At 47.1% G+C, this 14,190-nt stretch overlaps 1 protein-coding gene across 1 annotated transcript in view; it reads left to right on the top strand.

The window, feature by feature from the left end:
- Positions 1–4,462, top strand: part of Ppp1cc (protein phosphatase 1 catalytic subunit gamma) — a 17,190-nt gene extending 12,728 nt beyond the window's left edge. Inside the window, exons 4-8 of the mRNA XM_005344460.2 lie at positions 1,152–1,256; positions 2,024–2,247; positions 2,441–2,575; positions 3,272–3,332; positions 4,171–4,462. Of these exons, the coding sequence (XP_005344517.1) occupies positions 1,152–1,256; positions 2,024–2,247; positions 2,441–2,575; positions 3,272–3,332; positions 4,171–4,241 (596 nt within the window). The 3' untranslated portion in view covers positions 4,242–4,462. The remainder of the gene's footprint in view (positions 1–1,151; positions 1,257–2,023; positions 2,248–2,440; positions 2,576–3,271; positions 3,333–4,170) is intronic.
- The last annotated feature ends 9,728 nt before the right edge of the window (positions 4,463–14,190 follow it).

Here is a 14,190-nt window from a genome sequence, read left to right as displayed (position 1 = left end):
CTGAGCCATCTCTCCAGCCCCAGTTTTTTTAATTTTTAAATTGTGTGTTTGATGTGGAGGGGTACAGGAATGAAGGTCAGAGTTTGTGGAGTCGGCTGTTTCCACCTTTAATTCAGTTTCGGGGATTGAACTTGGGTTCCAGGCTTGCACAGTGAACATTTTAACCTTGAGTCATCACACTGGCTCTCCATTTTATTTCAAAATAATGTTTTGTGCCTTTTCTGGTCTTTTGGATTTATCTCATTTTACTTTGAGTTTTTCTGAAATACTCTTACTGAATAGCCCATGCTGGTCTCAGCCTTGTGGCTCCTGCTGCAGTTTCCTGGCTGTGGGGCTTCAGATGCCCACCCCACACAGCTCTGGATTATCTAGTGAGACTGTACTTAGAGTTGATCATTGACAGAAATGATGCCAAAGCCTTGAAAAGAATTAGTGGAGGAAAAAAAGGAGCTGGTTTAGAGGATTGGGGTGTCACACAAACAAAATGTCCAAAGTTTTGAGCATTTGACTGCAGTATCCTCTGGGCTGTTTCTACTAGGAGACGGTTTTGGGCTTGGGTGGCAGGTGCTTAAGGGAGTCTGGTGGCTTAGCACTTACTAATGTGACACACACATACCATGGTTTGTAGTAAAGTCATATGGGCCATAGAGGCCTGCAGGCAGCCTGGGCACTTGGAGCATGGGCCTTCTCACTGCAGACACAGAACCTTTATCTAGCCCTCAGCAAAGGTAGTGAGTGCCTGCCTAGACACCACGTTCAACAGAGAAAGGGTACAGGACCAGATGGATTTTGAAGTAGGGTCAGAGTCATCTGACCTCAGTTTCTACTTGATGTTATTCCCATTAATTGCTGGTAATTGGACATGTTGGCTGTGTTCCTCCTTTCAGTTTCCAGGGTTATCCGTGGAATCTGTGGCCTCTTTAGGGATGGAGTACAAGCCTGTACAGGGAAGGATCTGGGTGCTGGAGGTGTGTGGTCTGTCTAGCCTGAAAGCTTGGCTCAGAAAGATTGTTGCTAGGCCCTGCAAGGAGTGAGTCTAGGCCTTTAGATGTATTCCATAGAAAAGGCACTCGGTTTGGTTTGGTGAGGTCTCTTGATGCTAGCATGTTTCGGTTACATGAACAATGGAGTGACCGTCTGCATTCTCACAGGCAAAAGAAGATACAACATTAAGCTGTGGAAAACGTTCACAGACTGTTTTAACTGCTTACCGATAGCAGCCATCGTGGATGAGAAGATATTCTGCTGTCATGGAGGTATGTGGCCACCTGTATCCAAGTAACTTCACCCCTTCCGAAAGGTAGACTGGGCAAGATGGCCTCTGCCAGGCCACTGTTTTACACACACTAGGGCTTGTCCATGGTGACATAGCCAGTGTCATTTTGGGTCAAGTGTGAGGGAAGACTGAAAATAGAGCCAGTCTAGTACATTTGTTCAGATGTGTTTTCCTAGACCCTTCTTGCTAGGTCTCCTTCCAAAAGTAGTTTTGCTTTGCTCCATTGGCTATGCTGTGTGTAAGGTATACAGAGATTGAAAAGATGTGGGAGTTGGGGATAATATTGGAAATTAAGCAGCTATCAAAAAACACAGATTATATTAAGGCAGCACAGGGTACATGAGTAACAATGTGTCATGGCTGTTCATGTAGATGTGGAGGTCTGGACAGCCTCACAGTCAAGCGATGTTCCTGGGCCCAGCCATTGCATGTGGTATGGTGGCACGTGGTGCGTCTGCCTTGCTGCCCTCTGTTGGGGGGGGGGGTGGATTCAGAGTCACTGGATGTTACTTTACAGTGTTTTGTGTTGAAGTGACTATCCCATTGCTCTGCACACCAGGACAGTAAGTTTGTACCTATTTGGTGGCAGGTTTTTGTTGCTGCATTGTTTTTACCAAAACCAAGTAAATAAAAGAGCCACCGGCTTGACTGCAGCGTTGGCAGCACCAGCCTCTAGACAGGAGGGGCTGCCAGTATGCTTAGAACAATTCTGCTTCCTTCACTGTTCTTTCCTGTTCTCTTTAATAGGTTTATCACCAGATCTTCAATCTATGGAGCAGATTCGGCGAATTATGAGACCAACTGATGTACCAGATCAAGGTCTTCTTTGTGATCTTTTGTGGTCTGACCCCGATAAAGATGTCTTAGGCTGGGGTGAAAATGACAGAGGAGTGTCCTTCACATTTGGTGCAGAAGTGGTTGCAAAATTTCTCCATAAGCATGATTTGGATCTTATATGTAGAGCCCATCAGGTATTGATTTTGAATTTTACATGTACACTTAGAGCATGTGTGTGAGCAGATTCTCCTTGTTGATTTTGGTGGGTAGGTATGGCTTGCCACACAGTGTGCCTCTGGGGAGAGCGGCAGGAGGCCAAGCTCTATGGGGAAGGAGCGTGGCACAGCTCAGGCTCGCAATGCTCACACTGACACTGTCTCTCTGCAGGTGGTTGAAGATGGGTATGAGTTTTTTGCAAAGAGGCAGTTAGTCACTCTGTTTTCTGCACCCAACTACTGTGGCGAGTTTGACAATGCAGGCGCCATGATGAGTGTGGATGAAACCCTCATGTGTTCTTTCCAGGTGAGATAGCAGCTCTTTTCATGAGCTTGCGGCTATGCTGACTTCCAGAAAAACAGTTATCACTGTTTCCTGAGCAGGCTCTGTTTTCTTTCCCAATAACCTGTGTTTGTTCCATGGAGTAATGTGTGGACTCTTTCTAAAGGAAGGAAAAAATAACAGGGACCTTTCCCCAGTAAACAGTCTGTGTTTACTTGCTGGCCCAGAACTCCATATGTAGACCAGGCTGGCCTCTGATGTAACAGATCCACCTGCCTCTGCTTTCTTAGTGCTGAAGTTAAAGGTGTTTGCCACCATATGGGGCTCCTTTGCCATAACATCTTCTCAGTTGTTGGCTGTTTCTCAAATTTGCTCAGTGTCATTCAGCTGTAAATGTTAGTGTTGCCCTGGAAGTCCTGAGGTAGCCCTCAGCACCTCCCAGAGCCTGCAAACTCCAGTGCCTTCCACAGAACTCCACAAGGCTATGGGAACTCTAGACCTTTTTTTCCCCCAATGGAAACTTTTTTTTTTCTTTTTGCCAAGTCACATATTTTAGCTGTATGTTATGGCATGTCTCCACAAAAATGCTCATGTACTAAGTAGCCCCTTCTGTGTGATGTGCTAGAGGGATTCTCTGAGTTTGGGGTGGGGCGGTGTTAGCAGGAACTTCCGAGAGCCTGAGTGCATTCCCTAAGGTGCCTGCTGTCTTCTTGTTTGCAGATTTTAAAGCCTGCAGAGAAAAAGAAGCCCAACGCCACGAGACCTGTTACACCGCCAAGGGGTATGATCACAAAGCAAGCAAAGAAATAGATGTCACTTGACACTGCCTAGTTGGGACTTGTAACATAGCGTACATAACCTTCATTTTTAAATGTAATGTGCTGGTCAGCTTGCCCAGGTAGACCTGCCAGGCCCTCCTTCATTTTGGTTCCTGCTGGCACTTGCTGGTTATAGCAGCGAGTGAAAGGCACTTCATTCAAGAAAGCGTTTTTGTTCCCTTTGCAGACAACTCTGATGATGGTATTAAGCTATGCACCTCGGCAGTTTATCCTGACCGAGGGAGAAGTGTACAATTGACCTTTTTTTTAATTTAGTATAAATCATGAATAATGTAAATGCTCGTTTTCTTTAGGATATAAAGAAAGCCCTAGGGTGCGTGAGTTTGTACATGTAATTGTCATAAATGCATTCTGTTGATACGAACCACTGTGAACATTTTTTTTAAGTTTGTTTGAAAGGGACTGCTTTTCCTCTGTCTTGTCATGTACAAAGTGTCTGCAGTGTTGGCGGCAGAAATGACCTGCTGCCCACACTGCCCAGACTGTCTGAAGCACACTCCCTCCCACCGCACTCTTAATGACTATTAAAGCCATTCTTTTCAATGTTTGTGATTCCTTCCTAAAGCCAAAGTTTCTGTTGGACTGTATTGGCACGCCCTGGACATGAGGTGGCCAGGGCATCGAGGCTGCGTGCACAGGCTGCCTCCGTGGGGACTCAGAAGCAGGTTTTTACTTTAAATAGCAATAGTGATGTAGTGCTGGGTAAGCTATTAATGATGGAAGTTAATGACAATTTGTACAATTCCCAGATAGTCTATTTACTGAGTGATCTTTTTACAGTTGGATCAGGCCTGAACCCGTCCATTCAGAAAGCTTCAAATTATAGAAACAACACTGTCCTATACGAGTGATCGATAGCGCTTTCTTTGGCTACATTCTTTATTCTGCGGTGACGCTGAGGCTTATAAATCAAAAGGAACTAACTTGCCATCCACCCGTTTATACAGAACTCACAGTATCTATGACTTTTTTAAACTACGACCTGTTAAAAATGAATCTGTTTCCACAGATGCCCGTGTACAATGCCATGTGCTGAGAATGACTTCAGACTTATTAAATGCGAGCTTGTTAACCTGTTTGTGACTGTCTGTCTTTCTCACTGCCCTTCTGAGTTCACTTCTGTCTTTCCTCATGCAGTCAGTTTGGGGGTGTGGCCTAGCTCTTTGCTGTGTAGCCTGGAAGAGGGAGGAGGGGCTGTCTGCAGAGCTCTGGCCTTAATTCCTGACTGTCTTGAGCTCTACTTTTGTTCTTTGATCTCACAGTTCTGGGGGAATGGTGGTGGTTCTTCTGCTGCTGCTGCTGCTGCTGCTGCTTCTGCAGTTCTGGAGGAATGCTGTGTGTGTTAGTTAAGCCAGGTGCTCTGCTCCAAGCTGGGGACAACCTCTGGCCTCCCAAGTGTCTGTGTGCTAGTGGAGGGTGGGGCAAGACCAGAGATGGGGTCTTGTTCTGGCCTGAGAGCTGGCCCTGGGTGCTTTTCTACTCCCCACCCCCTACACATTTGCTTTGTTGAGCCTGAACCTAATGATCTGTAGACCTCTTCAGTGAGGAAGGGAAATGGAAGCCATTGATTAAGTCAGAGACTGTTCAAGGGCATCAGCCTTGGCCTTCTGACATAGGACCAAGCAGAGAAAATAACTTGTACAGGGTCTTGTCCCTTTGCCTGCATACACCTTTGTAACCTAAAGGGTCATGTTCAAGTTCTGGCTCTACAGCTAGGTGAGACACTTCAGGGCAGAGCCAGGGCCCTGGCTATACCGTGGGTAAGGTGAATGACTGCCTGGCCCTTACTGTCCCAGTTGTGAGTGGATGGGCATCCCTGCTGAGTAATAACTACTGACAAGTATTCCATTCGGCAGGCACCATCGCAGCAGAATAGCGCAGAGGGAGGTGATGCTGCCCCTAGGTATTGAAGCTGAGGATGTCAAAGCCTCTGAAACTGGTTTGGGCAGTCAGCCTTACTGCTCTATACAGTATGCCATAGTTGTAAAGACCACCAAGCAGTATACACCTGTGTAACAAGTGGAGACCAGGGACAAGTGCTAATCCAGGAGGGAAGGGCTGGCTTTAGACTGCAGGGGAGGAAGCAGAGCCCTCTGCATCCCAGTGGGGGCTAGCCCAGGCAGCTGAGAGAAGCCAAAGGCAAGCTGAGACAGGAAGCTGGGGAGACAAGTGTAGGGGGTTGTAGATCCAGTGTAAGGTGATTGGTAGAAAAAGGGCAGTGGTGGGGCTCCTGAGGACAGGGAAGGAAAGTCTTGAGGATGGAGAGTTAAAACAGCGGGACTATAGGATGACAGGTCCTGTGGTCCCCTGCACCCATATTAGGGTGCATAGCTCGGGCTCTAGGATTCTGGTGCCCTCTTCTGGCCTTTGTGGGTGCCCTACACACAAGACGCACACCAAATTTTTAACTGAAAAAGGCTCAAGTTGGCTAGTGGGCTCCTTCAGAAAATTGCTTTTTTATCAGTGAGTCACCTATGTGGTTTGGGGGTGGGACTTGGGAGGAACAGCTGAGTTCCTTTCTGCATGTCACATGTGTGCTCTAGGTGCACACCAGCCCAGACTAGCTTCCTGCCCCAGGCTAACAGAATAACCAGAATATTCCCTGACAGGATTAACTCAGAAAACTAATCCTGATTCCACACATAATAAGCACACGGGCAACATCAGCCAGAGTGACAGCAAAGACTTAAGGTCCAAGCCAGTGATGTTGTGTTAGGGAAAGCAGACACAGCAAAACTCACTTCCCAGCAGTTTCCAGGAAAGAAGGATGGACTGCAGACTGCCTCCTCGGCCTAAAGCGGAACTGGAAAAGAATGCTTCCTGAATTGCTGTCCCGTGCAAACCTGACCACAGGTTCCTCCATCCCCTCAAAAGAGTATACCCACACTTATACCAGGCTTGATGTTTATATTGACTTCTGAGTAATTTCAAATATGGGTAGATGTTTTTCATGATTTCCATGTTTTCAGTTTTTGTTAGTTACGTAAAGTACAAATCGGGGTTCTTAATAAAACCTTAAGCAATTTGATGGTCAAAAAGTCAGAACTGCAAGCGTTGGAAAGATGGCTCAGCAGTTAAGGGCACCGACTGCTTTCCCAAAGGACCCAGCTTCAAATCCCAGCACCCATAGAGCAGCTAACAACTGTCTGTAGCTCCAGACCCTCACAAGACTTTAAGTGCAGAGCCAGATGGTGGTGGCACATGCTTTTAATCCCAGAATTTGGGAGGCAGAGGCAGGTGGATGATCTCTGAGATTGAGTCCAGCCTGGTCTACAAGAGCTAGTTCAGGACTGGCTCCAAGACTGCAGGTAAAGTAGCTGTACAGCCATGAACCCCCAGCTTGATCTGCAGAACCCTTAGAAGAAAAGGCTGGTGTGATGCTTGTAGTGCCAACACAAGGGAGGACGGATCCTGATGGCCTGGCCTTATTGGTGAGTTTCATGCCAAGGAGAGGCTAAGGTCATGGTGGCACAAATGAACAGCGTCTGAATAACGACACTCAAGGCAGTCCTCTGGCTTCCACATGCATATAAACCTGTGCTGGGATGAGAAAGCTTGCAAGAATTTAATAAATACTAACCTAGATAAATTCAAAAGCTTATCTTGAGCTGATTGAGATCTTAGTTGGGCCTAGAGAGGTGGTATCAACTACTCAACAGCTGTGACCCCAGTTCCAAGTATCCAGCACCCTCTTCTGACCTCCACAGTCACCAGGCACACATGTGCCTGTACACAAAATTTATGTTAACACACCCGTAGCACAGATTTTTGGGGTAACTAAAACCTCAGATTTACCCTAGTACCCAAAACCAGCTCCCTGACTTATTTATTTATTTTTAAAATATTTATTTATCATATATACATTATTCTGTCTACATGTATGTCTGCATGCCAGAACAGGGCACCAGACCCCATTACAGATGGTTGTGAGCCACTATGTGGTTGCTGGGAATTGACCTCAGGACCTTTGGAGGAGCAGGAAATGCTCTTAACCTCTGAGCCACCTCTCCAGCCCTCCCTGACTTATTTAGGACCTCATACTGTGTGAGTGTGTGTCAGAGAGAGGTGGGTGCGTAGGTGGCATGTGGAGGTCAGAGGGTAATCCATGCTGGTGGTCTGTTCATTGCTGCAAACTATGTGTCCATCTTTTTTTTTTTTTTTTTTTGTTTTTTTCGAGACAGGGTTTCTCTGTGGTTTTGGAGCCTGTCCTGGAACTAGCTTTGCTGCAAACTATGTGTCCATCTTTTTTTTTTTTTTTTTTGTTTTTTTCGAGACAGGGTTTCTCTGTGGTTTTGGAGCCTGTCCTGGAACTAGCTCTGTAGACCAGGCTGGTCTCAAACTCACAGAGATCCGCCTGCCTCTGCCTCCCGAGTGCTGGGATTAAAGGCGTGCGCCACCACCACCCGGCTGCGTCCATCTTTATGTTGGTACTTAGGAGTCAAATTCAAGTCCTCAGGCTTGCACCCGCTGAGCCACCACCCCCACTTTGAGACAGTCCCTGGCTAGCCTGGAGAGCATCATACAGATCAGGCTTTCATTGGACATGGATCCTCCTGTCTCTGTACCCGCTTCCATCGAAGTGTGAAGGCGTGTGACATGGCTCTAATTTTAATACTCACTTGGCCAAGATGTAATTGGGAAACAATTCAAGGTGTCACTTAAAAACACTTTTTCTCTTCCAGCCACCCAATTAGCACAGTGGCAGATATTGTGTCCCCAGTGAGGACCAACCCACACACCAGTTCAGGGCTGGTGGTGAAGTAAACCTGTCATTATATTGGACAGCCTGGTGACTTTGCCTCTCCAGCCATTCCTGTTACTATGTACACGTAGTAGGGAGAGTGGGTGGGCTAGAGGGGCTCCCCGGGGCCTTGGCAGTGAATTTCCCATCTGCTGAATTTAGCCATCAGTTCCTTGGGACTTTGGGGGAGTCAGATTCTGAATCTGAACCCCAGGTCACTTCCTTCTAAGCATGGAGTTCCTTCATCTTCCCCTCACACAACCACATAGCTTCCTTCTGTGCCAACACTGGAGATTAAGAGCTGAAGTTGACAGGCTGTGGACTCCATCCATCTCCCAGGTGGAGGGATTCGCGACTGCGCAGCCTAAGATACAGGCTCCGTGGTCTGGAGTGAGTGGGTGTAGCTGGGAGCCTGACTTGGGTGGTTTAAGGTCTGCTTCTGGCTGTCTCAGGTTTGTGTGGGCACGTGAGTGCAGGTGCCGCAGAGGCCAGAAGCGTTGGGTCGTCTGGAGCTGGAGTTTACAGGTAGTTGGGAACCACTCAACATGGATGCCACATCTTTCTGTTTCTTTTCTTTTTCTTTTCTTTTTCTAATCACATGTGGTCTACAGCCAGCTAGCTCCTGAGAGACAGCGAATGTGGCGGACGCTCTGGGCACTTGGGACTTCCTCTCACAAGTTTACCAAAGACACATGTGAGGCACTGCCCTCAGCTCCCAGCCCCCTTCACCTGTGGTCAGGTTCCTCTGCAGCACTGTGGGGTGTGAGTCTGACTCCCCTCTTGAGGCTGTTAAGTGGGAGAGCGTTTTCTTTCTCCATCATTCTCCTCTCCACTTTTGGTGTTGTATTCTTTTTTTGTTTTGTTTTTTGAGACAGGGTTTCTCTGTAGCTTTTGGAGTCTGTCCTGGAACTAGCTCTTGTAAATCAGGGTGGCCTCGAACTCACAGAGATCCACCTGCCTCCCAAGTACTGGGATTAAAGGTGTGCACCACCACCGCCCAGCTTGGTGTTACCTTCTTTCTGACTCCTTATAGCGGTCGCCCTGACATTTTTTAAGTTTTAATTTGTGTGTGCACATTCCACAGCACACATGTGGAGGACAGAAGACAACTTGCTGGAGTCTCCTCTCTCCTTCCACTGTGGGTACGAGCCGTCAGGCTTGGCTGCAGGCACCTCTACCTGTGAGCCATCGCACCAGCTCCCTTGTCCACCATATCCTCAGCCATGTTCCAGGACTACTGTAACATGACCAGCCAAGCGAGGTGTCTACAGCGTTCAGCAACGTCGTAGCCTGGGGCTTACAAACAGACACAGCAGCTTCCCAGTAAATGTCCCTGTCTCAGTCACTCCTGGGCTCCCTGTCTGTCCTGCCACCGTAGGAGACTCTGAAGCAGAAGGTTCCAAAGACTGCAAGCTCAGAGCCAGTGTGTGTTTACCTTCCTCCCATGTTATGGAATTTGCCCGTGAATCTGTCATACCAGTTGTGGCTCTTAAAAACAAACAAAAAACAACAACAATATGGGTTTGGGGTGCCTGAAATGATGGCTCAGTGCCTAAGAGCACTGTCTGCTCTTCCAGAGGACCCAAGTGCGATTCCTACCACAAACATGGCAGCTCACAACCATCTGTAACTCCAGTTCTAGGGATCTGCTGGCCTCCACAGGCACTGCACACACATGGTACACAGATAATGTTTGCAGACACATAGAAAATAGAAAATAAAACCAAGTCTTTAAAACCATGGGCTTTGGGGGCTGGTACTGGGCCTGGAACCACTAAGTGACAGCCTCAGCTTTCCTTTTGCTTCTTGCAACAGGGTCACATTAAGTTTCCTAGGCTGACCTTGAACTTGTGACCCTCCCGCCTTTACCTCCCACTGATCTGGATGACAGGTCTGGCTAGAAACAGGTTCTTCACCTCTCAGCATTTCCATTGTTCTATTTATTTATTTGTTTTTATTTGCTTTTTTGAGACAGGGTTTCTCTGTAGCTTTGAAGCCTGTCCCAGAACTCACTCTGTAGACCAGGTTAGCCTCACGCTCACAGAGATCCGCCTGTCTCTGCCTCCCAAGTGCTGGGATTAAAGGTGTGCGCCCTGACACCAGCCTATGCCCATTGTTTTAATCCAGAGGGCTCTGTTCTGAGTCAGCTCCCAGTGTCTGCTGTGCATGGTGGGGTCTGGAGTCAGACTTTCAGCGCCTGAGAGGCTGGAGTCCAGGTGGCTGTGGATGTACCTCACACTCCTACTTTGATCCAGGTCCCTGCTTCAAGTACAAATTCTCCTTAACTTTGTACTGAATGTGTGTGAACTCGCCCCCAGCAGGTCCTATGAAGGATGTTTTGCTGGAGTTATTTCCCACTGCTCTGTGATTCTCTTCCTTTGAGTTTCTTATGCATTTGGATCCTACTCAAGAAAGTGAAACCTCTATAACGAACAGACTGTCAAGACTTTCAGAGCCCGTGGGGGTTGGGATGTAGCTCAGCTGGGAGAGTCCTTGCCTAGCACGCATGGGGCCCTGGGTTTGATTCCCAGCACTGAATAAACTAGGTTCACCCCTGTAATATCAGCATTCGGGAGGTGTTGGGAGGGGGATCAGAAGTTCAAGGATGGACCAGTGAGATGACTCAGTGGGGAAAGGAGCTTACCACCAACCTGAGTGACGATGATCCCCAGGAACCTACATGGAAGAAGAGACTCCTGAGAGCTATCCTCTGGACACCACATGTACAACCAGCTCCCTCCTGACCAGGCCATGCTATGCCAAGGAGGGTCATTTCCACCAGTGACCAGCAGGGGGAACAAGGCAGAGCTGGCAGAGCTGCTGTTTGCCAGTGAGGACTCTGCCCTGTGTGATACCCTATCTGGAAGACCCCAAGAAGGCTCAGGACACAACCTATCCTGGCACATGGCTCCACTCCCTCTAGGGGCCCTTCTAGCTTCCAGAGCCTGAGTGCCCAGAGATTTCCCTTCTGCCTTGGCCTCCTCTGTGGCGAACTTCTCGACCAGCGAGAAAGAACAACCACCACACAAGGATTCTTCTCAGATCACGCTTTAATGGAGTGCCCTTGGTTGAAGGAGAGCAGGAAGCGAGAGGGCCCCAAGAGCACTAAGGCAGCTGCTTATATAGGGAGTAGGCATATGGGTCGCCCTGTGATTGGCTGCCACCATCAGCTGACACTAGACTGTGTCGGGATAGGCCCAAGGACCCTTATCCACCGTGCATGCAGGAAGCAGGGGACACGCAGCTCCCAAAGGCATAGCCAAATATGGAGTTGTTTATTTCCAACAAGACAGGATGTCGGCGCCATCTTGTAATGGCAATCCTGTCCGGCTCTCTACAATTCCCCCCTTTTTTTTTATAAAGACAGGCAGATATTAAGTGGAGGGCATCAGGTCAGAGTCCAACCATGGTGTCAGATCTAAAGGAGAAGGGACTGGGACAAGGAGAGACCCTTCTCTCGAATGGTGAAGCAATTTACCTCTCCTGGGAACAGAGGGGTGCCTTATGATTTTTAGGTCGAGTGGGGACCAGGTCTTTTTTCCCCCTTACCCGTCCTAGGATTCCCAGTATCCTGTCTTAGGTTGGGGGATGTCCTGACACAAGTCACCCGTCCTTGGAGCTCCTCAAATAAAAGGTATCTAGCGAGATTTAAAGTAAGCAGATCACAGGGCACCCTGTCTTAGGCCATGTGGAGTGCAATTCTCGTCCTGACACTTTGCCATGTTGAGCCGGTTTATACAACCTCTGTATGGTGTGCTGTTCAGGCGAGGGCTCCACAATATCTCCCGTCATTGGGCCCCTGCGTCTAACATTAATGAAAAGACTGTGAGTAGCTCCTAATGATATAATTTGGGCACCAATAACTCCATTTCCAGACAAAAAGAAAGGGCATTTTCCAAACCCAGTATTCACCTTTTAGTCTGGCCTTAGGTATCCTCCTTCCTAAATATCTATTCCACATAAAATTATGTGAGCTGCCTGCCAACAATTAGGGCAGTGTAAAAGGGATCAAAATCTAAAATTCTTAGCATATGCATTAAACCCAAACATTTTACAGCGTGTGTCAAACCTTTCCCAACATCTATAAGCAGTTACAAATATCATTAGATCAATTGCAGTAAGAGCACAATGACATACATTGTTGTTATTAAATACCACCAGTTCCAGTCTCTGAGCAACAGTGACAGGAACCCCAATCTTCCCCCTTCTTAAGTGAAGAGGGGTTAATATTTTAATTAAAATGAGTTCTGTGTCCCAAAGGTTAAAACTGTCAGATGTTTAGTCTGCACCTTAGTTTCAAAGCAAACCAGAATTTAAACTGTAGAAGGAGCTCAGCATTAGTGCTTCAGGGCAGGTGGGATTTCTGAGTAAGGTGAGCTGGATTTAGCTATCTGAAGCACATCCTGGCACTTATCTCAGCCGGGTCTCCCAGGACTCTCGAGGCAGAACGACATCCTGCAGAGTGGCGTAGCAGGTTTTGTTATCAGGCACTCCTCTCCTTGGGGGCAGGGAAGACTGGACCAAGGACCTCTCCCCAGTTGCCTCTGGAACTCCTCTGTGGGGGTCTGCAGCCTCAACTTCAGATCCAGCTTTTTTCTTTCTGTGAAAAAAGCATAAACATATCCTCCACCCCAAATATATATAGGTCGGGGTTTTTTTATAATGCATTGTAAGGGCTTTTCCACCTTGCCTTAGCAAAGGTCAGCTTGGTGTTATCACGTCAGATCCGTTTGCATCAGGATCTGCTTGCAACTTTTATGAGTTGCTTTGAAGGAGCCTTGTTATGCTCCACAATCTTTTTTTTATTAGCCATATATGTAGTTCTTCCATTGGAAGAGCCATTTGTAAAATTTAGCATAAAATCCTTTAAGGGATTTTTTGCTATAACATTAGCAAAATACAGTTGTGTGAATTGTAGCAATGATCTTCTGGGAAAAGATTATTGCTCTTGGCCTTTGAATTGAGCAAACATAATTGTTCAGGAATCAATCTTAAAATTATCAATGAATCTATTATTTAGTATAAGAAACATTGATCATAGTCAATATTTTGTCAAACCATTTTTCATCCATATTAAAAATATATGAAGAAATCAGGAAATTAGTTATTAAAAATTAATCCAATAAAAATATTTGTTACAGACCTAAACTGAAAACTCTCAACAGACAAGCTTAAAAATGACTGAGAGACACCTAAAAAATGTTTAAACATAACATCCTGGCCGGGCGGTGGTGGCGCACGCCTTTAATCCCAGCACTCGGGAGGCAGAGACAGGTGGATCTCTGTGAGTTCGAGACCAGCCTGGTCTACAGAGCTAGTTCCAGGACAGGCTCCAAAGCCACAGAGAAACCTTGTCTCGAAAAACCAAAAAAAAAAAAACAAAAAAACAAAAAAACATAACATCCTTTAGCCCTCAGAGAAACGCAAACCAAAACTCTGAGATTTTACCTTATCTTTGTAAAAATGACCAAGATTAAAAATTACTGCTAACAATTTATGCTTAAGAAAATGTGGGTAAAGAAAAAACTCCATTGCTGGAAGTGTAAACTGACAGTCACCTTTGGATCACATATCTATTGAAAAACCTGAACAAACCAGACTCTCCCAGCAGGAAGAGAAGAAGCAAAAATCTAGGGCCAGCCTGTTCAAAGACCCTGCACCAGGAACTAGCCGAAGACAAAACCAGACTGCAATCCTGATAACAATCCTGATAAACAGGGATCCTCCCCATTGAGATTATCACTGTACTGTTTTAGGAACTAGCGGATTACGACCTTGGGAGTGGTCCCGAGAGGCAGGGACCCTCGCCTGGCAACCGAAGATCCCGGGTTTCGGTACCAGCTGCAGCGAACTTCTCGACCAGCGAGAAAGAACAACCACCACACGAGGATTCTTCTCAGATCACGCTTTAATGGAGTGCCCTTGGTTGAAGGAGAGCAGGAAGCAAGAGGGCCCCAAGAGCATTAAGGCAGCTGCTTATATAGGGAGTAGGCATATGGGTCGCCCTGTGATTGGCTGCCACCATCAGCTGACACTAGACTGTGTCGGGATAGGCCCAA

This window comes from Microtus ochrogaster, chromosome 2, assembly GCF_000317375.1.
Source record: "Microtus ochrogaster isolate Prairie Vole_2 chromosome 2, MicOch1.0, whole genome shotgun sequence".
NCBI classification, from domain to species: domain Eukaryota; kingdom Metazoa; phylum Chordata; class Mammalia; order Rodentia; family Cricetidae; genus Microtus; species Microtus ochrogaster.
Note: the sequence above shows the minus strand (reverse complement) of the source record. Positions and strands in the feature narration are given on the sequence as shown.